The following is a 22,935-nucleotide window of genomic DNA, read 5'->3' as shown; positions in this document are numbered from 1 at the left end:
CGCAGAAACTGGTAGTAAGCTGAGATATTTTCAACCTGAAGAAGTCATTTATACTCGTAATCTGTATCAAACATACTATATGCCAAAAAACCCTGGTAATTTCCCCTATACATTTGAAAACAGATGAATTCAACTATCAGAAAATTGCACTAGTTTCTAACATGAACCCAATTAAAAGCAAAGGAAAATTCTGACTCTGACGTCGATACCTGCCAAAAGGAATGAATCATGAGATACCACCAGTAAGCAAGCAATGCAGTCTAGGAAGAGTTGCTGTTCTTTTCCAAAGATTTGTACCTTTTGCTTTACCTCATATGCTATAGCGATTCTTGGCATATCTGTCATGCTTCTTTGCATCCTCCTGAAATTGCAGATCACAATATCATTCCACAACCATAAGTGAATGAAATGGCACAAGAAAACACACATAGGCATGGAGAAAACATTACATGAAATATGAATCCTACCCTGTCATTGTAATCAAGGAACTCCTTCCACTGTTTCCCAATGCTCACCTGTACAGAAGAAATTATGAATAAGAAGAGTGAATCCTAACACGAGTATTAGCAGAATCGCCATTAAAACGTACAAGTATCTTTAGGCAAGATTCAAGAAATCGATGCAAACGATTTTTTTTTTCCCCATTGTCCAATACATCATCATTGGTTTCATCCTTGCCTTGATCAAGATATGAAGCAATTGGCATTGTTCAATACTCAATTTTTCATTATTATATGATGATAAAGCAATCAGGAAAACCAAGATATTGTGTGAACAAATATATGCACAACAGGTCGTAACTGACAATTTAGAATATCACACAAATGACTGTTCCAATTCCAATACTAATACATGGAACAAATATTATGACCAGCACGCATACTAGAGGTTTTAGAGCATATCTATAAAAAGTCAACAGCATCGAGAAAACCATTTGCAGATAACCTTTATTTGTTAGAAAAAAGATATGTGAAGGTACTAATATTAGAACGGCTATTACCTGAGCAGTTTCATTTGAAGCATCTTTGGTCCATAAAGATAATTTTTCCTGCTTAGCCCTGACATTGACAACTGCTCCACAGATATTATCACCATAGTTGAACTGTTCCCCTATCATTGCCAACAGCTAGTAGAAAATGCTAAAGAAAATTAGACGCCACATCATATGCATAATGCAATATGACATTCATTCTGATTGAATTACTCTAAGATTTTCTCAAGCATACCGTGTACAACCAACATGTGTCAGCCTTCCCTCTAGGAAAACTTATGGTCCATTTCCCGCCATTAGCACAAACAGGATCTTCCCATTTTGGCCGAATTTGCTGCTTGAAACAGTAGAAGTCTGCTCCCACGGCTAGCTTGCTTGGATGATGTATATTGTTGTAAAGGCTGATATTGGACATCCAAATAAAAAGAAGGTAAACAACTAAAAAGACAGCACCTACAAAATTCCAAATCCAAAAGGACTTCCTTATGGATCACCTGTTAACATTAATGTATATATATGACAAGAAACTTGCACTTGAGATAAAAAAAAATTAAGCACTCGCATCCTAACCTGACATGCTAAAAGCTTCATCAGTAGTAGGAATAGCATAATATAAGGGACTAGACTACAATGATCCAGCCGGCAGCCTTATGCAGACATACAGATAGAATGATGAGTAATGAGCAGGAAATGCAGATCTGCAAATATTCCCAAAAGTACAGTAGCTTAGACCGAGAATCGAAACTGCTACCAGTAACTCCACGGACTAGTGTCTATCTGGCTTAAGCAGTACGTAAGCAACAGAGAGGGTGCAAACAACAGGAATTATTTTTATTTCAAATTCTAAAGTATTGGTCTCAAAAAAAAAAAAAAAAAAAAAAAAAAAAAAAAAGGTCATCATCAAACAGCATATTTGTTCGAGACATAATTTGATCAAGAAATTTCAAGAAAAACTTCACATAATTCATATTACCACATCGAACACCAGTACATCATAGCAGTAATCAACTAACTGAACAAATTATGCATACAGTAGACCATTTCCATTAAACCTTTTGATGGATTATCGAACCAGAATGTCCATGCATGTTCCAATGGATGATAACTACAGGTCTGGTCTTGATGAAACTGCACCACATGAAGAAGAATTAGAATCCACCATTTTCTGTCCTTCTTCTTCTTCTTCTACAATAGGTTGTTCTTCCTTCTTTGTTGCATAGATCATCACCATTTCATTTGGTTCTTCTGCTGCCACCATTTTTTTTTCTCTGTTTCTGTTCGTTCTCCCTGTTGGTTTTTATGTAAGGTGGATTTATATGGTGTGATATCGTTCTGAGGTGGGTACTTTTATGCAATCATTGGTTTTATGAAGTTTTACTCGGTCCTTGTTTTTGCTGCATAGATACGTGGATTCACTGCATGAGGCATTGGATAGCCTTGGGTTGGAATGAACTGTTGTTGAGTATCACAGTCGTTACTCGTTACTGTGTGGCAATGGTTGTTTAAGACTTTAATAATTAAGATACTTTTGATTCTCAAGCAAAATAGTACCAAAAGAATTTTTCATCCAGAAGTGCATGAGAATTCTGTAAATTCTCTTCTGGTGCTGTCCTTGAATTGCAATTTCTGCAAAGACCTTTCAAGACAATTTATCCACAAGAATTGCTATTTCGCTCTATACCCATGATTCCCACCATTGGTAAATGGTAACGACATCGTAGGAACTACACCAACCTATCATAAAGATTTTCTTTTTCTTTTTCTGTTTTTAGTTGTCACTGCACCCAAGTAACTTATGGGTTTCCTACGTACCTGGGGGGATTCACTCTCACCCCGCTTACGGATCAAGACACGTAGTTCTTTTGTCATTATTAAATTACAGATAATATGATTACAAAGTTTATGTAGATGTAATGACTCCAATTTGTTAGTTCCATGTAGAAATTATGTTGTGAATCCGAAACAGCTCCCTATTCAACTTCTTCAAGTAGTGCAGTCTGTACATTGACACTTTGAAAGAGTGTTCACAAAAGGGTCTGAGTCGACGTGTTTTCACAATTCCTTCGCAAAATTGATGCCTGTATTGTAACACATGACGACAACTGTATCGAACTTTTGCCGAGAAGAAATAGAATCTTTTATCATCATCTGCACTTCAGAATAAGCTACGTAGAAGAGTTTCATCATGTCATTTATAGGGAAGATATACATATAGGGTTGGTAAGATAACTAAAATCAAAAAAATATTACCTGATACTGTATATTTTTTTTCCATCTCATAAGATTCAATACAATTGCAGCAAATGAGCGATGGTGTAAAAGTATTTCCAAAGTCATTGTTTGGTTGATATTCCATGAAACCTGTATTCAGATCCAAATGATAGAATTGAATGAAATGGAAGACAAAATAATAAAAGATGAGTACATAATCTGCATATGTGAAATGAGACCACTTATGCTCGATGACCAAATTAATATATCAAAGCTAATTTGTTATTGTACGCATGAAATGGATGAGCAAGATCAGTAAAGCCGAAGCAAATAGTTAAGGCATTTAATCCGGCAGAAATTGCATTCAGTCACCATACTGTAGAGTTCCATGCATTAACCGCTAGCTGCATTATAGCTGCATTAAATCAGAAATCATGAAGTCACAATGAAATTCAGTATCATTGATTGATGAAGTAAACTCAGCATAAACAGTTTGAAAGAAAGGATATTAGACAATGAATTGGCAGTTTTGAATCAAGGTACCAAGATGAGTAACCACTAATACATTTGGTGAGTTATATCATAACAGGCTATTTAAAAAAGATGAAGCTTAACTATAAGTTGCAAAAGTGAATTTTATACTATACCTTTGAGAATATTAAGTATGCACATTGCCAAGACGCCTTCTCCTGATCCTTCAGAATTTTAATAGCCCTCATTGAATCTGATGGCACTATGATTTTCTGCACCTGCAACATTTTAATCCGGCCTGCATATATAGCTCTCAATTCTTGATATAAAACTGATCTTTGGCCACCACCTCCAGTGTACGCTAGTAGAACTTGCCCTTGATCATCTCTTATTACTACTCCTATAAATTGAAGTGTTAAAACTTGAAAAATAACTGTGGACATGTATGTTATAGCTAAGTAGCAAGTAATCAAACAAACGACTATGGACTATGGACATTGATACTTGATACTTTGATAGTACCACTACAAACAGAATGGTCCTGTATTTCTAACTTAGTTTCTACCGGTGATAATAAAATCCATCGAACGTTTGTTCCAATGTTAATTTACAACCAGATCTATACATTATTAAAATTATCAATGCCAATTTTCAGTCAAACAATGCTACAAACCCCTTTGCTTAAATCAAGCTTTATCAATGCTTATTCACCACTCTTTAATTTATTCACACAGAAAATGGCTTTGGGGTTCTACTCTTTACAAAATCTTATGGTGAACTTATAACAGCACTCCCAGACCAACCAAGCAATGTTTCATTCAAACAGTACTCTGGGTATACAGTAACTGATGCACAACATGGCCGAGCTTTGTTCTACTATTTCGCTGAAGCTAATTCAGTCGATCCTCTTACTCGTCCCCTCACCTTGTGGCTTAATGGAGGTTGACTTCAACCATTACATTTTCATCTTGTTTGTGTGTGTGTAGGGGGGGTAGTTTTAGTACATTTGTTAGAAGAGTATGTATATTAATATGGACTTCAACTGCTAGGTTTTGGCGCATCCAATAGAGGAGTCGTGGGCGTGGGGAACTAATTGGAAATTATCTTAATGAAGTAAAAAAAATTCGCACATTGTTTTAAAATTAAGTGTGTAGTGAAATTTTATGGAAGGTTGGAGTCAGCCTTAGCCCGTGCATCCTTCAGAAATTATTACATCAACTGCCCGAGCTACACAGTGTATATGAAAATATCAATTACCTGTATAGTACTTTTGCAATCCAAACATCATCGTCTCCACCATACTGGTCAAGGTAGTACATCTATTGGAGGTAAGTTTGCATACCATGGAACACACATATTATAATATTTTTTTGCACGCAAGTAAGGAGTTGTATTACGAATAAAAAAATGTGTTACGAGAGATAATAAGATTACACTGCATTTGACTTAACAGAATCTAAAATAGGATCGAAAGAGGCACTCCACTCTCGGAACAAAACCTGGTCGAATGTCACTCCAAACAACTTGTCCATTATCAAGAGTTGAAGCATGCCTTGCTGCCGCGTCAGCTCCAAAGTTAGCTTCGCGAAAGGTATGGGTTATTCTCCAGGAGCTAAGTTTTGAAGTGGCTATTTTCCATCTTGCTCTGATCTTCCATGGCGTGTTCTCTCCCATAAGGATTTGAGTCACGGCCGATGAATCACATTCTATCCATAACTTCAGCCATCCTCTACGCAGAACAAGTTCTGCTGCCAAGATGATTGCCCAATATTCTGCTTCAAAGTTTGTTGATACTCCAAGCCCTTGTGCAAGAACACCTAGTATCTGATTTTCTTTATCCCTAAAGAGAACACCAGCACCTCCATTGCCTGGGTTGCCAATAGAGGAGCCGTTGGTGTTGGCTTTTATCTCCTCGTCTTCTGGAAGGATCCACTTGACCTCTTTGATTATGTGAGGTACTGCAGGCTTGCACAGTATTATGCATAGTGGCTTTGGACAGCCACGATGCTATTTTCACTTCCTTTCGAATATCTCTTTTGAATCGATCTCTATTGAAAGAGCTCTCTTACAAAAAAATTGTGTTTCTAGTTTTCCACACCTGCACCGTGATATGCACTAATGACTGTGTTAGACCCGCAACCAAGGTTGAGGTCAAGTATGTGCATGACTGTGTTAGACCCGCAACCACTTGATATACATTGCAACCACTCAAAATTAAAATATAAATTCCTATGTTTCCTTCCAACAGATAGAAGTAAGCAGTTGTTAACACGGTACCAAAGAGATAGAACCTCAAAAGAAGAGGTTATCCAGTTGTGCTAGGGGACTTCATTTGGTGTGTGTGTGTGTTTTATGCCCCATGGCAGACATGTGATACCTTTGCTAGAGATAATTACATCTCTGCTCAACAACTCAGGTTTTAGTAGTAAAGTTGTTCTTAACCATATAGTAATATACCAACCTGACCAACCCACTGTCTGAGACCCATAATATGTTCTCTTATTTGCCGTGGAGTGAAGAGTTCAGTCAGTGACACACCCTTTACTTTTGCCTTTCCTGACTTCGTCCCATAAGCATGTTCCACAGGCACGCTACTTGTTTCATGCCTTATCTCCTGCTTAACCTAGTCAATTTGTTTCTCAGAAAATGCCACGGTCTCTCGGGAAGCAAGACCAGGATGCTCCTTCGGAAGAATCGATTTAGAAGCAAGCCCCCTATTGCGGCTATGCAGAGATTCCTCTTTTTTAGTATCATTACTGTTAGGATTTCTTAGCCCAGAACTTACCGTTAGTTCAGCTTTCTTTTCCACAGCTTCATCTTTAACAGAATTAGGAAAGCCAATCGTCTGGCATACTTGGCTCGGTGCATCCTGAGAAACTTGAGATAAATTCACCCCAGGAACTGAACCTGGAATATTTTCACTCATATCCATGAAGGACTTGGAGAAATGATCTGTCTTTAATCGTTTTAGCGGAGATTATAGATCTTCTGAAGTTGTAACAGTCTATTGATCAGTCTTTAATGCTACTTTAGCAGCACCTCTACCATTGATGGGTTTCCATGATGAACCCCAATCAGATGAAGGACGACTACATGCTTTATGCAGCTCCAAATAATGATGAACTGGAACACAAAGTGGACAACGTAGGTAGTGGCAATTTTTATAATGCTCAGTCAGTATCTTGGTCTGACAACAGCGAGGATTTGAACATCGATCTGACTTGCAGCTTTTCATATGCTTCCACAGTTTCTGCACAGTTATACAATTAACTTCTTGACATTTTCCTTCTGGAGCCGAACATCCATGAGCATGGATCAAGAACAGCAACCATCTTCGTTCATTTAGATATCTCAGTTCACAGGTCACAAATGCATGTCCACAGGTTGCACCACCAGAATCTGATGGCAGTATAGTACTTCTTGTGGCTCCAGTGTCAGAGGAAACAGCTCCTTCAGAGAAAACACGAGGTCGCTGAGCTTCATCTTGCCCTATTGTCCGTTGATGAAATGCCTCCTGAACATCAGCTTGATTCAATGGGTGGACCGGTAAGTGCAACTTCTCTTTCAATTCGGAATGCCACTGACCCTGAAGAACTGCACCTGGTTCTGGCCTACCAGAAATGCAATTAAACTTATTAGGGGACTCTGTATTATCTTTCCTAGGATGTATTACTTGATGCATATGCTGCGATTTTTTTGTGACAACGATGAGTCAAATTCCTGCGTCCCAGGTGGGAGACAAAGCATCTGACCACCTCTGGAATCTCCAGCATCAGTGTTCTGCTGGATTTGATTTGGCAGATCAGATAACATATACTGTTCGGAATTTTGTGAATGCATAATATCGGATCCCAATTGAAGATCAGACATTGGTTGACTACCCAGGTTGGATGTTTGTTGAGTCTGCTTGAGTGCTTGACAGGATCACTTTCCATTTTCAACATAAGTTGGTGCGGCTGACTTTGCTGCCTCTTTTTATGTTGCTGTTGAAGAAATTGTTTTTGAGACTGATGATCATTTTGTTGAAACTTCTGAAACTCTTGCTGAGATACATGGGGCACTGGAAAATTCATGTTCGACGAAGAATCCAACATCTGAGGCTTCATATGCTTTGTCTGTTTCGCCTTCTGCATGTTAGGTTGTGTGGATGCTGAGGAAGAATTGGTATTTGATTTAGGATGCACACTGAAATGATTCGAATTCTGGTTATTAGTCATAGTCATGCACCACACCGGCATTCCATAATGTTTTAACAATCGGACAGCCACACACATATTATAATCTACCTGATAGATTCAATGAAAAATGACTCTACTCTGTTAGATGTCTTGTTGTCTAGAAATAACCAATCAATTAGGCAAAAATATATTTTTCTTGATTACCTCTCCTACTAAGTCCTTTGTGATTATCCATCTATCTGAAACTTGTCCAAGACTCTGTTTCTCTCTTTAGAAACTTAGACGCAAACTCCTTTGCTTCTTGAAGAATCAGCTCTTTAGGAAATAGAACTTGAGAAGCTCTGTATAAGCTTAACATTTCTGTAATTCCTTCGCTTGTTTGTCCAACGAAACAAAAGAATTGACCGTCTCTCTCAAAATGTTGAAAATGCATCTGCAACAAATACAGAGAACTTAATTAATCGTAATTGTACAATTCAAAATCAAGTATTATTCTCTAATACTTATGAAAACTGTTTGTCAACTTACTTGCATTTAAATCATTAAAATGCACAATGTACAAAAGAAGCCTCTGACCTCTGAAGGTGCAATTGAAGTCAAAAGCGAACTATGAATAGAAGTCATATTGATCTTGTTCGGCTTTCTGAATTTAGAAACGACTGGTCCTGGAACTGACGCATGAGATTATCGTACGATTTCCAATCAGCCAACTATCTATTCTCCACTTGCTAAGTGCATGTTTTCCAATGAATAATTATCCTATTTGAATTTGAAATGCATCCTTTTTATTATGATTTCAAGATTTGATCAACAACACTTCGAAGATGGACCCATATTCCTATATGGTTAACTTACAATATTTTTCTATAATTCTTTTCTGGTTGGATGATCTAATAATTCACGGTATGTCCTCCCTATATGAATTATCTAACGTTAAAGGAACATATTAGACAAAAAAATTCGAGTGGAGCAGTGAAATTATGTACCTTCTACTTAACAGCACAATGTCTACTACATGCATTGTTCCCATTCTAATGTTCTGAAGAGGTAACCCACATATCATGCCTCTGCCCATTGTTTACCTCGATTTTAATGGAATATTCCCTGCCACAATATCTACTATCTATATACTAAAACAAAGACCTCTAATAAAGGATTTTCTCTCTCCTATGTGGCACTCTAATATGAGAGTTAGTTTTTTCTCTCTTATGTGAAACTCTGATATGAAAGATAATCTTTTCTAATAGCCTACAATCCCACGTACATAAAACCTCTTTGGAGAGTTTGAGTGTATTTATAATTCTTATATCTGGAGAGTTAGAGTGTATTTCCACTTCTTATATATTTGATCAGATAAACAAAATTGCTAAAAAATAGATGATTTATAAAAGGTAATTTCCTATTACGAATCAAACATTTTTAGTGTTCCAATTCTTATATATTTGATCAAATAAAAAAAATTGCTAAAAATATGTGATTTGTATAAACTAATTCCCTATTACAAATCATACAATTTTAATAAAACACTGACTTATTTCGAATATATCCTTAACACGGCCTCAAAACATAGTTAAAAACAATTATACAAAAAATAACATCACAAAATATATAATAGAAAATGAACAAAAAAAATAACGGCAAAGCAGTAATAACAAATATTTAAAAAAATATATAATACTGAATGAAACTAATGTAAAAAAATAATTAATGGGGAACCGAAAACTGGATGCAAATGCATCAAACTAACCTCAAATAATATTTAACATATAAATCAGAAACTGGATGCAAATGCAAGTACTAAACTAATCTTAAAAAGTAATTAATAGAAAATTGGAATATGAATACAACTGCATTAAACTAACCTCAAAGAATAATTAACGGAAAATCAAAACTTTGATATAAATACATCAAACTAACATAAAAAAAAATAATTGTCGAAAAATCGGAAACTGGATGTAAATGCATTGAGCTAACCCTCAAATATTAAATTAACGGAAAATCGGAAACTGGATGCAACTGCATTGAACTAACCCCGAAGAAAAGTTAATTATAAATTAGAAACATGATGCAAATGCGTGGAACTAATCTTAAAAATTAATTAACGGGAAATCGAAAACCGGATGCAACTGTACTGAACTAATCCCAAAAAATAAACTGGATGCAAATGCATTGAACTAACCCCAAGAAATAATTAACGGGAAATCAAAAACTGGATACAAATTCATTAAACTAACCTCAAACAATAATTAACGGGAAATCGGAAACTATATGCAAATTGAATTTTATCAAATAATAAACGAGAAATCAGAAACTAGATGCAAATGGAATTTTATCAAATAATAAACGAGAAATCAGAAACTGGATAAAAATGCATTAAACTAATCTCACGAAATAATTAATAGGAAATCAGAAACTGGATGTAAATGCATTGAACTGATCTCAAAGAACAATTAACAGGAAATTGGAAATTAGATGCAAATGTATTGAACTAATCGAAAAGAATAATTAACGATAAATTAGAAACTGGATGCAACTACATTGAACTGATCTCAAAAAATAAATAACAGGAATTGGAAATTGGATGCAACTGCATTGAACTAATCTCAAAATATAAATAACGAAAAATCAGAAACTATATGCAAATGCATTGAACTAACCTCAAAACATATTTGGGTTATATTGTGGTAATATATCGATAAGTATAGTTTTGCATTTAAAATGGTATTTATCTTATCTCTTTCCGTATGATTGGGAACTACTTGCTATTCAAGTATCTTCAATATATATGAACTTCACCTTATTAGGCAATCTCACAAAACTTCAATCAAACTTCTATTATTAAACAACAAAATGAAGTTGAAGGGTTTTATCAAATGTGAGTTTTTTTTTTAATGGAGAGTAAGGTTTTCACGTTATAAGAAATTTAGTTGAGTGATTAATATAATATTAATATATAATAGTTATGCATATTTGCAAATATTTTTCAGAATAATTAATATAACAACACCCATTCATAGATAATCTTTGAATATTCCACATAGTGAGAACACCCGTTTATAGATAATTTTTGAATATTCCACATAATGAGTCATGCATAATTTAAATAATAATTAATGAGAAATCGGGAACTGGATAATCTTCGATGATCCCACATAGTAAATCAAGCATAATTTACTTTTTATGTCATGTTTGCAAAGACACTACAGATGAATCAGTAGAAGTTGATATTACACACCACATTGGATAATTAAAAGAAAATCGGAAACTGGATTCAAATACATAATAGAGCTCAAAGAGTAATTAACGAGAAATCAGAAATTTTATGCAAAATGCAATAAACTAAACTCAAAAAGTAATTAACTAGACATCGAAACTGGGTGCAATGCATTAAACCGACGTCGGATAATAACCCATTTAAAATTAGAAATTGAATGCAAATCCTTGAAAAATATTTAACGGGAAATCGGAAACGGTATGCAAATACATCAAACAAACCTCATATAATAATTAATAGGAAACCGGAAACTGGATGCAAATGCATTGAACTGAACTCAAAAAATAATTAACAGAAAATAAAAAATCGAATGCAACTGCATTGAACTAACCTCATAGAATAATTGGTGGGAAATCGAAAACTAAATGCAAATACATTGAAATAATTTCAAATAATAATTAACGGAAAATTAGAAACCGGATATAATTGCATCGAACTAACCTCAAAGCATAAATAATCAGAAACTAAATGTAGATGCATTGAACTAACCTTAAAGAGTTATTAACGGAAAATCAAAAACTGAATCCAAATGCAATGAACTAATCTCAAAGACTAATTAATAAATATTTAAAAATGGATGAAACTGCACTGAACTAATCTAAATGAATAATGAACTAACTTTAAAAAATAATTAACGGGAAATCGGAAACTTGATGCAAATGCATTAAACTAACCTCAAAGAACAATTAACATAAAATCGAAAATTGGATGCAACTGCATTGAACTAACCTCAAAAAATAATTAACGGAAAACTAAAAACTGGATGCAACTGCATTAAACTAAAATAAGAGATTAATTAATGGAAAATCAGAAATTGGATGCAAATGCATTGAAATAGCCTAAAAAATAGTTAACTGGAAATCAGGAGTCGGATGTAACTGCATCGCGCTGACCTCAAAGTATAAATGTCCGCTTTTTTAGCTTTCTCACATGAGTAATTAGGAATCCAAAACGAAAGTTAGTTTATAAAAACAGACTCTTACATGTATGCAAACTGTATAGAAATTGTAAACTATCGAACTAACCTAGAAAAACAATTAACGAAAAATTAGAAACTAGATGTAAATGCATTGAACTAACCTTAAAGAGTAATTAATGGGAGATTGGAAACAGGATGCAAATGCAATGAACTAATCTCAAATACTAATTAATGAAATATCGAAAACTGGATGCAACTGTACTGAATTAACCTTAATGAATAACTAACGGGAAATCATAAAGTGGATGCAATTGCACTGAACTAACCTCAAATAATAATTAACGGGAAATCGAAAACTTGATGCAACTGCATCGAACTAACCTCAAAGAATAATTATTGAGAATTTGGAAACTAGATGCAACGTACTACATTAAACTAACTTCAAAGAATAATTAATGGAAAATCAAAAACTTGATGCAAATGCATTGAACTAATAACCCTAAAACATATTTGTAATATATGTAGGGGAATAAATGTCTCGACAAATATAGTTTTACATTTTAAATAATATTTATCATAATTCTTTTATTGTGATTGGAAATGTTTTGCTATTCAAGTAACTTCAATATTATCTTCGCCACATTGGGCATTCTCACAAAACTTCAATCAAACTTCTATTGTTAAACCTAACAATAAAAAAAAATTGATGAGTTTTATCAAGGTTTGATAGTTCATTTTTATAGAGCTATGCGTAGTGGTGCAAGAAATTTAAACGAGTAATTAATATAATTTTCATATCTCATAGCTATGCATAATTGCTAATATTTTTTAGAATAATTTAATATAACGACACCCGTTCGTAGGACATGTTCATGTGACAAATCTTTTCAAGTGGGAGTAGTGTATTATTTGAGGATATGGAAACAATCAATCTGTTTTAGTGTTTTGTACACATTAGTACGTAAGCTGAGCGGTGATGATTTACTACTAAATCACCATAAATCTAATAAAACTATTATACAAGCTAGATCGAGTTTAAGATAATTCAATTTGAAAATTACGGATTAATATCCTAAACCACAAAGTGAAGAGGCTATCTCAATTTGATCCCTTAGTTTCCAAATACTTATGCACCATAATCGTTGTTCATTAACGTATTTCGGTTTATTTTTAATAAAAATATATTGTGATTCGAAAATTTGCCGCTAAATCACCATAAATCTAATAAAACTATTAGCTAAGCTAGATCGAATTTAAGATAATTTTATTTGAAAATTATGGATTAATATCTTAAACTACAAAGTGAAGAGACTATCTCAATTTGATCCCTTAGTTTCAAAGTACTTATGCACCATTATCGCTGCTCATTAATGTATTTCGGTTTATTTTCAGTAAAAATATGTTCTGATTCGAAAATTTACCGCTAAATCACCATAAATCTAAGAAAACTATTATACAAGTTAGATCGAATTTAAGATAATTATATTTGAAATTTATGGATTAATATCATAAACCACAAACTGAAGAAACTATCTCAATTTGATCTCTTAATTTCCAAGTATTTATACACCATAATTAATCGCTGCTCATTAACTTATTTCGGTTTCTTTTCAATAAAAATATATTCTGATTCGAAAATTTGTGTAAGACATTTTGTAAAAACCTTTTCAACACACAAAATATTTAATAAATCCCGGGCGTATGCCCAGGTCCAAAATCTAGTTCAAACTATAATGAGAATCACATTTATCCAAAAGCAAAAACGAAGAATCAATACTGATAAAATTGCAGATGGGAAAAGATATTCTACACATAGAAGTATGACTATTCATTTGGGAAATATGTACATCGCAAAAATATGTTGTTAAGAAAACTTTGAAAGGAACAAATTTCACACTGTCGTTAATGAAAAAATTTAGGTATGATAAAGAAAAATTAAAGGAAAAAAGTAATAAAAATTTTAGCCGTTATGCACACGTAATTCCCATCTCAGACTCTTTTCTATCCAAAAAAATATGAGAACTTCCTGGACCGTAAATCCGGCCAACAAATATTTGAGCATTTAATATATATATAAAAGTGAATAACTCATACCTATTTCAAGTTTCTCTTTGTCAAATTAAAGCATCAATACAAATTATGCGATGATTAGTAAGACAATGAATAGAGGAAGAATAAAAACATAGAAAGAGGAACTCACATAATCTTGAGAGAATCCAAAAGATGACATTTGTAATAAAAACCAACTCCAAACTCCAATCAAATCTGTGCAAAGTGCATTACAATCAAATATTTTGGAACTAAAAGATTTTCACAAAAGAAGAGTCCAAAAGGACAAAACTGAACCTGTCGCGATTCATTACCTTAAAACAGACGTTAGGAAGAAAAGACTCAACCAACCCTAAGTAAGTAATAGATGAGAGTTACATTTTCATCATATACAACACCCATTGAAGTAAATGCAAACACATGATTGTACGACCGTATGTTTTATGTGAAATGTTTCCCAAGGTCACATTCATCACTAAACAATTGAACTAAATCTGGTGGTGCTGATGGTCTCGGGATATTTATTCTTCCTTTTGAGCATCATATTTCTGCGGTTTCATGAACGAACTGTTTTGCTCCACATTTGTTGCAAATTCTAGGTTGTGGCAACATGTATGGGTGGAAATCTTCATCTCAAACGAAATGCGTAGCAATCTATAAAACCCAGTGCTTATCCTAGACGTTCTCGGGCATTGTAGGGGTGATGACGTTGAAGGGTTATTAAGATAGTTGTCATTTGCATCCATTGTTAACAATCAATTATCTAAAAGCAGTGACTTTAAAGAGACAAAAATTTAAATGAGAAACAGAAACAATTAAATGAAAAAATTACCTAAACTGTGATTATGCGTCGACATTGGGAGAGTTTGTATACAGGAGACAAAAATTTAAATGAGAAACAGAAACAATTAAATGAAAAAATTACCTAAACTGTGATTATGCGTCGACATTGGGAGAGTTTGTATACGGGCTGCTGAATGGAAAACAGTAATAGACAATGTCAAATATCCAAAAATTAAATTATTGGCTGGAAATACAGGGGGAACTAAATACCCAAAAACAAGAATAAAATTAAGTAACAATATAGGAGATGAATGATATGCTCGAAATCGCCTCTGATATCTATTCTTGTCTCTAATACTACTCACGTTGTTGGCGAAACATATCAAATAACACATTAACCAAGAAAGAACTAAAATGATGAAAACTTGAAACATTGTAAAAAAATAAACATACGAATAACAACCTGTTCCATTCCGGCAGTGTTAAACAGCCGTAACAATTCGTTTGAAAGGAAGAGAAGAGGAGGATTAGAGGGATATATTAAAACTGAGAATTCAAAGATGGATCAAAGGATTTTTTTTCTCTGCAACGGGCGATTGAAGGAATTTTTTCACAGATGGAGAAAGGGCGACAAAACGGTAGACACTTTTTTGAATGACGAGGAGAGGAGAGTTGGGTCGATGATTTAAAAACGATGAATATAATTCGTTTTCAGTTATTTGTTTCCGTTGATGTAAAGGAGCGACCAAAACTCTAATTCAATTGCAAAATGAAAAAACGAAATCAGACCAAGCACTCCAAAACGGCAAAACTTTAATGGAACTACAAAATGAAAAAAAACTGACCATTTTGACCAATACCCTAGACAATACACGATATATGTTTTCAAGTTTTCCTGTCGATATCGTCATTCGCACTTTCACCACTCCCACTCCTTTCCCTTTCTTCAAAACTGGAAGGAAGCAAGAGAAAAGCAATAAGCAACAAAAAGATTTTCATTTTTTCCAATAGAGATTAGAAAGGTACCTTTGAAATTTAAACGATAAGAACGAAACGAAAATCCTACATATGCATTTTAAAATTGGTTGCAGTAAGTTTCGGTGGAAATAAGTTAGAAAAAAGAAAACCATTACCAACGCTCGGAAAAATTTCGGCGTGTATTTATCGAGTTTTGGTGGGAAGAAAGTTGAATGAGAACATAAGGAATTTCGATTTTAATGTTAATTTGGTTTTCTTTTGTCTCAATTGGGAAACCGCGAAACTGTATTTCTGTTTGCTGAAGAGGTTGAATTTAATAGTCTTGGGAAAGATGTAAATTACTGATTTACCCTTCCAGCCAAGTGCAAAAAGAAAATGGCTGTCCAACTTTCCGGTACCCTTCCCATTAAAAACTTTGGTGTAAAACCGGAAATACGGGAACTAATTGAAAAATCCGGTATCCGCTTTATATATAAGATAATACAATCCTAAACATACCTACATAATTAAATCAGTACAAATACAAAACTTTCATGAGATCGGAAATTTTTACACACTTGCGAAATTTTCATTACACTAAAGAGGGGGGTAGTTGGCAGAGAAATAACCTCTTGCTTCAGAGAAGAAAGTTTTATGGCCATGGAAAACGAAATCAAATCTGATACAATAATTTCTTTATATTTTCATGAAAATTCTCTACAACTTTCCAATGAACTTTTCCTGCGCTAGCAAAGAAAGTCTTATTTTCTCATTGCTGAAATGTAGTGTATAATCATGCATAACCTACAAAGATGGCTCACAAAGTGTCCTAGAAAATGTAGCGAGGGGTGAGGATTGGAAGGATTTAGGGTAATCACCTTTTCTCTTCTCGCTGGAGCCAAAGACTTATTACTTGACAAATTTACAAAATATTTGCTAGTAACAAGCAAATTTACAATAAAAAGTCACACAAGAAACATACAAAAAACTTGATTACTAACACAGTGATACTGAATCTGCAGACAACTACCTGTGATTAAATGGATGGGAGGAAGACAGGAAAGGGGGGTGTTTAACCTTTTCACATTATAAACTAATATGCTGCCTTATATTGAGTAAAAATACCACTACCACCTGACAACTTGAAGTTGTGAACCACTATCTATAGAAAAATCATCAACCAATCTCATTTAACATGCTTACAAAAGGCGGCACATGCATGATTCTGGTTGTAGGCTATCATATAATCCTCATCCTACCTCTAAAGAAATTTTTTCACTCGTCTTGAGTGTGAACATTTTGTCCCAAGTGCAAGAGTTTTCTTTAAAGATAAGTTCATGGTAGTGGGGCCTAAGGCAAGTCCATCAAGCTAATTTGCTACCAGATTAGACAAAGACAAAAAGTCCACCAAGCATATAGAATACACTCTCAATCAGATAAAAGACGAAAATCCTGGAACAAGGAGAAAACTGCAAAACAGGGTCTGGATGGGATATCACATATGTCCATATCTGGATTCTGGAGGCATCTGCATCAACCCATGTCTATCGTTATTGGTTGTTATATCATTAATCGCATAAAAGTCAGTTTTCTTGTGCACACCCATGGAATTATGTCAAAGATTGACAAAAAGGCAACTCTGTAAAATCATAGCTAGGACATGTGAATAATTAGTACATTCTTATAAATGAGTAACACAGAGATACATTAAAAAACAACACTGTGTAGCGGAACATAGGAGGTAATTAGCAACAATACCAGTTAGTTACCAACAAGAATGACAACGACAACAAATAAGACAAGAAGAATATTGCGTTGGTAAACCACTTACCAAAGCATCTTTTCCTTTTGATGAATTCGATCTTGATGCTTTCTTGCCAAAAAGCACAGTTTTGATCCATTTTCCTGGAAATTTCCCCATTCCAAGAAGTAAAGATCCAGATAACCAAGCTGTACGGTGTGAAACAAAGCACAATCAATGAATATAAAATAGTTTTTTTTTTGGTGGGGGAGGTGTGACCCATGACCCAAGGCCGTAATAATTTCATATGACTAATAATTTCATCATTTGCTGGAAGATGAATAGAAGAAGAAGATACTACGAGGGTCATGAAACATGCATGATAATATCAAGTTACCAACACTAGCAATAACAATAACAGGAAAGGAAGATGATCCTGATGAAATAAAGTTTACCAAACAAAATAGAAAAATAATAATAGTAAGTAACAGCAACAATTTAGAACAAGACTCCCAACTTCCCAAGAACCGTCCATTTTCCTACTTATTAGAAGCTCCAAACTATTGAAGTAAACGGTGAAATCCAACACTATATCTCTGGCAAGATAGAAAGCTTTGGAAGCAATAAACAACATTTACTGAAAAACAAATTTCAGATTGAGAAAAATAGTCAGTCTGGAAAATGGACTTGTTTGAAAGTCAACATATTCTTGTCAACAAATGATTTTACCAAAGTCAGAGAATCAAAACAAGAACCAGAAACACCAAATCACAAAGCCCTAAAGATTTTCTCAAACAGATTATGTCAACATTCATATAGATACAGTATTGTGTAAACAGAGAACTCGGAAAACATGAGCACAACTGCACCAGATCTGAAATTCGCTGCGACAATGCAATCCCTCAAAACCCCTGATCTACCATTTTGTATGACCAAGAAAAGAACAGCAACTATACGAAAAATGAAGCTATACTAGGGGTGTCAAAAGCACCTGTAATGGCACGAGTGGAGTTGCCCTGGGCAGGTGTGGCGGAGGCACGATGGGTGGGTCCAGAATGTCATGAGTGCTGTAACCACAGGTCAACTTTATCTATGTCATTAGTACTTAGAGAGAGAGAGAGAGAGCCAACTTTATCTATGAATTTCCATTGTTTTATCCTAATCTAACTAATTCCTTAACAAATGTGATGCAAAGTAGGACATGCATTGACAAACGATGAGTCTTCTGACATGTTTTCAAAAGTAATTTTCTTGAAATTAGCAAACAAATATTGTATCACCTCTCAGCTACGGAGCTACAACAATTTTTTTCCTAGTAAAGTATACAAGACACACCAAACCTAACTCAAAAACAAGTCCAAACCCATCCCTTACATCATTACATGAAATGTTTAAAACAAAACCACCCAAGTGAATATTTAGGTACCAACAAGCCAAAGCACTCAAAACCTACTTCCAACTACTAGGGTTAGCTACACTGCCACAGTCATATTAAGCAAGCACTAAACCCCTTACTATATCAGCCCCTTCGCTGATTCTTTGCCCTCGTAGGCTCAAATTCCCGACGCAATTATGCAGCCAAGGTGTTACTGGATATACTAAGGAACTCTACATATTCTCGGCCAGTAAATACATTGTCTACAAGATTACAAATCATTATGCAAATACTCAACTGAAGGTATTCACTATTTAGAACAGTATAACTTATTACATGGAACACACTGTAATCTATTTTGAATTCTTGATCATTGATCAATATCCATAGTGTTCTCTTCTTCATCGCTACGACTTGACCACAGTTTAATAGTTCGGTCATGTGCAACAGTTGCAATGCATTGCCCACCTCCAACAATATCCAACGATGTAACTTTAGCATCATGTCCAGACAGTGTCTTGATGGGCTTGAAATCTCGGGACGACCATACCTTTGCTGTCATATCATATGATGCAGTTGCCAGAAAATATTTGTGCACAGGAGAAAATGCAACATCAGTGTGACCCTTGAGTGAAGCAACTTCACTTACATGAGGCATACTCCATAATTTGGTGAGGCCGCTTATAGCACAAGTGGCGAGCAGGCTCCCATCATGCGAAAATGAACAACCAGTAAGCGGACAATCATCCTCTATTATCTAAATCTTCATCTGGGTCATCCCTTGTTCGCTTAAGCCTCATAATTGAAAACTCAGCAATGTGAATCCGAGCCTCTAAAAGCTCCTTTGAACCTTCCGTATAAAATGGATACGTCGATTGAGCTTTCAATAATCTATCCATCTCTTTCTCCCCAAATAGTGTGATTGGCTCTCCAAGCCGACCAAGATCATTAGTTGGAACAGCTAAAGCATGGGCACGGCGCTTCATTAGGAGTTGTTTGCTCTCTTCTGATACCGAATCAATTGGAGGTTGGAGCAATGGCAATGGTAGTGTATATACTTTTATTTATTTATTTTTGTTCAACAATGTATAATAATAAATCAAGTCTCCAAATCTTAAGTTTACATCTGTGTTTATAGAGAGAACTAGTTGCTAAAAAGAATATATTATAATCATAATAGAACCTGGAAACTAGTTCTAATTCTATTAAAAAATTTAAGTAATCTTCTGACCGATAAATATAATTTGCCGACACGGTATTGAAATTTCGTTAAATGCCCACTATTTATCCAAACAGTTTCAAACTCGGAACAAAAACTCATAACTATTTGTCTATTTGTGCTAAGTTGGGGGATTTGGAGATAACCACTTTTGTAGGAATATGATTGTTTCAACTGCAATATTGGAAATGTATGTGAAATGTGGAGCGGTAGATGAGGAGATGACTCGATCGAAGAGATGTTGTTACTTGGAGTTCCGTGATTGCTGGTTATGCGCAAAATGGAAAATCGAATGAGGCTTTAGAGCTTTTTGATGAGATGATAAATGCCAACTTTAAGCCTAATGATGTCACATTTGTTAGTCAACTTGGCTCAGTAGAAGCTGGTGAGCACATAGGCAACTATATTGAGAGTCTAGGTTTAGTTTCAAATGTTTATGTGGCCTCCGCTTTGTTGGACATGTATGCAAAGTGTGGAAACGTTAGAAAAGCTCGTCAACTCTTTGATCAACAACTGAATATAACATTGTACCAAAAGTTGAACACTGTGCTTGTATCGTTGATCTGTATTGCAAGTCAGGACGGTTAAAAGAAGCGTACCAGTTTATAACTAAGATGGAGATAGAGCCCAATGTTGTTATTTGGGGCACGTTATCGAGTGCTTGCAGGATTCATTTGAATGTAGAGCTTGCTGAGCGCTCAGTTCAGAAACTACTAGTGTTAGAACCTGAGAACTCAGGCAATTATGTCCTCCCTTATAACATATATTCTAGTGCGGGGAGATGGAAGGATGCCCTAAACTTGAGGGACTTGATGACAGACAATGGATTGCAGAAGACAGCTGCATATAGCTGGATAGAATTGGATGAAAGAGCATCTTATGAAATTTGGTGTTTTTTCAACTTAAGGAGAGTGACATGTTGATGAAAACACCAAAAAATAACCAAAGCTAGCACCAAATCGGCCAATATTTGGTGCTAGTTTTGGTGTTGTATTAAATCTCTCAAGTTTTTTCAAAACCGTGGGCTTGGGCTTCTATGGCGCGGTTTTGCCAAAACTGCGTGAGAGATTGGGAAAGAAAATAAATAATAAAGTTGATGTGCGAGACATTGTCCGGTTTTTCCAAAACCGCGTGGGCTTGGGCTTTTAAGATGGGTTTCATTGGCGCGGTTTTGAGAAAACCGTGTGGGCTATATGGCGCGGTTTATCCAAAACCGCGTCATTTGATGTCGAGAATTTGATGTTGCTCCTAAAGTTGCTTGGTGTTTTTTTGGTTCAAAATTTTAGTATTTTTTTGGTAGCTCTCCTAAAGATGCTCTTAGTACACAAGTTTCTCGTTTGAGACACGTAACATCCAATGTGTGAAGAGATATACAATGTTGTTGATGGGTAGGGATTGCAGTTGACTAGTTATGTTACAGATTTAGACTTAGTGCTCTCGTGATATAGGACTGAAAACTAAGTCCCGTTTTACTCGTACATCCTTCGCATATGGTATGTCACAATTTATTATGCATGAAGCAATAATGAGAAGCGGGATGCTCAAATTGCTAACGATCTTAACTTTGGGCTTTGCCTAGTGGCGAGGCCATTAACAACAAAATGAGTGATTTAAGATCAGATAGTATTATTAAAGTTTTGGTACCAGCTCGATGTTTCAACCAAATATGATTAAAATATTAAGTGGTGACAAAAGAGATGAAGAACATAGAAAAATAGTGAAAAAGCGATGGTGATCGAGAGAATGATGAGACTGTATCTTTCGGTTGCCTACATACTAAAATTATCGATGAGATCAAGTCTCAAGAACGTAGTTTTGTATGAAAAAATAGTTTGGTATTTATGTGTAGAGTAGAGATTTCTTGTAGCTCAAGTAATTGTAATTGAGCATGACTCTAAATTGATGATTACCTCTTTGATACGAAACGAATCTAGACATAAATTAATGTACGTAAGTGGCAAGCCATGCGGCTAGAGTTCAGCCCTAGACACATGAGTGTAGGGGTTTATACCAATACCAATCGGTTCCCCCACTACACAAATAACTCGTATGTGGACACAATTCAACTCCGGACAAAATCTAAATATCAACTACAACCTATACTAACATGTCCAACTCGCTAAACAACTATCAACAACAAATAATAATGTAAAACAGTAAAAGCAAACCACAAAACAAAGATTTACCGTGGTTCGGCCAATGATGCCTACTTCTACAAGAACCAGTTCTTAATAAAGTGGAAATGAAGATTACAATCTCTCCTTTCAGTCTCTCACCTTACTAGATCACTCTTATCTCTTTACAGGGTTGTATCTCTGTAAAGGTTATCTCTCAATCTTGATAGCTTTCAAGATTGGGTTTCTCTCTCTTTGCCTTTGTTTGGTTCTTAGCTTAGGTTTTCCAAAACCTTGATTTTGTTTTCATACCAAAAAACAAATTTCATGGCTCCCCGTGAAATAAGCCCACGAAAATTAGACACGGGCGCTAGTGCTATGCTTGAGCGCGCTGGTCGCCAAAAACACTAGAGACTGAGCGCAGGTACGCCCCCTTTGAGCGCAAGTCACGCTCACTCTACTGGAGGCTTCTACGGCATGGCGCGGGCAGGTCGCTTACTTTGAGCCATCGCCTCGACATATTCACGCAGAATCAGCTCCGTTTTCCTTCTCTCCTCATGTGAGGGATAACACCAACAATCTCCCCCTCCCGAACAGTGAGGGGGGATACCTCCATGCAATTTCCAAATCAACAGGAGGAGTCTGCTACCATT

The 22,935-nt window shown here is 35.2% G+C and overlaps 2 protein-coding genes across 25 annotated transcripts; both read right to left on the bottom strand.

Moving 5' to 3' along the window:
* Nucleotides 1–72: 72 nt before the first annotated feature.
* LOC147522832 (eukaryotic translation initiation factor 4E-2-like) lies at nucleotides 73–4,213 on the bottom strand. 7 transcript variants are annotated; one of them, XM_086595372.1, is made up of 9 exons: nucleotides 3,850–4,212; nucleotides 3,242–3,617; nucleotides 2,044–3,156; nucleotides 1,562–1,689; nucleotides 1,227–1,392; nucleotides 1,001–1,126; nucleotides 450–515; nucleotides 298–361; nucleotides 73–209 (listed from the first exon to the last, which is right to left on the bottom strand). In XM_086595372.1, exons 6-8 carry the CDS (start codon nucleotides 1,115–1,117, stop codon nucleotides 311–313), a joined length of 234 nt encoding a protein of 77 aa, XP_086451498.1. In that variant the 5' UTR covers nucleotides 1,118–1,126; nucleotides 1,227–1,392; nucleotides 1,562–1,689; nucleotides 2,044–3,156; nucleotides 3,242–3,617; nucleotides 3,850–4,212; the 3' UTR covers nucleotides 73–209; nucleotides 298–310. The 7 variants fall into 7 exon arrangements, 2 of the variants coding, with proteins under 2 accessions (XP_086451498.1, XP_086451492.1); XR_015214924.1 differs by lacking the exons at nucleotides 73–209; nucleotides 298–361; nucleotides 450–515; nucleotides 1,001–1,126; nucleotides 1,562–1,689 and having other exon boundaries at nucleotides 1,272–1,392; nucleotides 3,850–4,207; XR_015214928.1 differs by lacking the exons at nucleotides 73–209; nucleotides 298–361; nucleotides 450–515; ... (1 more) ...; nucleotides 1,227–1,392; nucleotides 1,562–1,689 and having other exon boundaries at nucleotides 1,920–3,156; nucleotides 3,242–3,352; nucleotides 3,494–3,617; nucleotides 3,850–4,210.
* A 172-nt stretch (nucleotides 4,214–4,385) lies between these two features.
* LOC147522831 (uncharacterized) lies at nucleotides 4,386–20,129 on the bottom strand. 18 transcript variants are annotated; one of them, XR_015214869.1, is made up of 9 exons: nucleotides 18,566–20,127; nucleotides 17,665–17,783; nucleotides 15,903–17,361; nucleotides 15,722–15,828; nucleotides 15,019–15,066; nucleotides 14,245–14,309; nucleotides 8,838–8,955; nucleotides 8,056–8,284; nucleotides 4,426–7,959 (listed from the first exon to the last, which is right to left on the bottom strand). XR_015214869.1 is itself a non-coding variant. In XM_086595237.1 (8 exons), exons 1-4 carry the CDS (start codon nucleotides 18,634–18,636, stop codon nucleotides 15,019–15,021), a joined length of 345 nt encoding a protein of 114 aa, XP_086451363.1. In that variant the 5' UTR covers nucleotides 18,637–20,129; the 3' UTR covers nucleotides 4,426–7,959; nucleotides 8,056–8,284; nucleotides 8,838–8,955; nucleotides 14,245–14,309. The 18 variants fall into 18 exon arrangements, 2 of the variants coding, with proteins under 2 accessions (XP_086451363.1, XP_086451369.1); XR_015214876.1 differs by lacking the exons at nucleotides 17,665–17,783; nucleotides 18,566–20,127 and adding an exon at nucleotides 8,428–8,522 and having other exon boundaries at nucleotides 4,386–7,959; nucleotides 15,903–17,658; XR_015214881.1 differs by lacking the exon at nucleotides 15,903–17,361 and having other exon boundaries at nucleotides 15,019–15,063; nucleotides 18,566–20,120.
* Nucleotides 20,130–22,935: the final 2,806 nt, after the last annotated feature.

Source organism: Coptis chinensis, chromosome 1 (genome assembly GCF_015680905.1).
Source record: "Coptis chinensis isolate HL-2020 chromosome 1, ASM1568090v1, whole genome shotgun sequence".
NCBI lineage: Eukaryota > Viridiplantae > Streptophyta > Magnoliopsida > Ranunculales > Ranunculaceae > Coptis > Coptis chinensis.
The sequence above is the reverse complement of the archived record's forward strand: the minus strand, read 5'-3'. Positions and strand labels throughout refer to the sequence as shown.

Excerpts from the sequence above, each read along its gene's own strand:
- LOC147522832 (XM_086595366.1), bottom strand. The coding sequence starts at position 3,874 with ATGTGCATACTTAATATTCTCAAAG. Across the intron at positions 3,618-3,849 it reads CATACTTAATATTCTCAAAG|CTATAATGCAGCTAGCGGTT; the intron begins GTATAGTATAAA and ends GATTTAATGCAG. Across the intron at positions 3,353-3,579 it reads TTAATGCATGGAACTCTACA|GTTTCATGGAATATCAACCA; the intron begins GTATGGTGACTG and ends ATCTGAATACAG.
- LOC147522831 (XM_086595237.1), bottom strand. The coding sequence starts at position 18,636 with ATGACATTCTGGACCCACCCATCGTGCCTCCGCCACACCTGCCCAGGG. Across the intron at positions 17,784-18,565 it reads CTCCACTCGTGCCATTACAG|CTTGGTTATCTGGATCTTTA; the intron begins GTGCTTTTGACA and ends CACACCGTACAG. Across the intron at positions 15,067-15,721 it reads CTAGGGTATTGGTCAAAATG|CAGCCCGTATACAAACTCTC; the intron begins GTCAGTTTTTTT and ends TTTTCCATTCAG.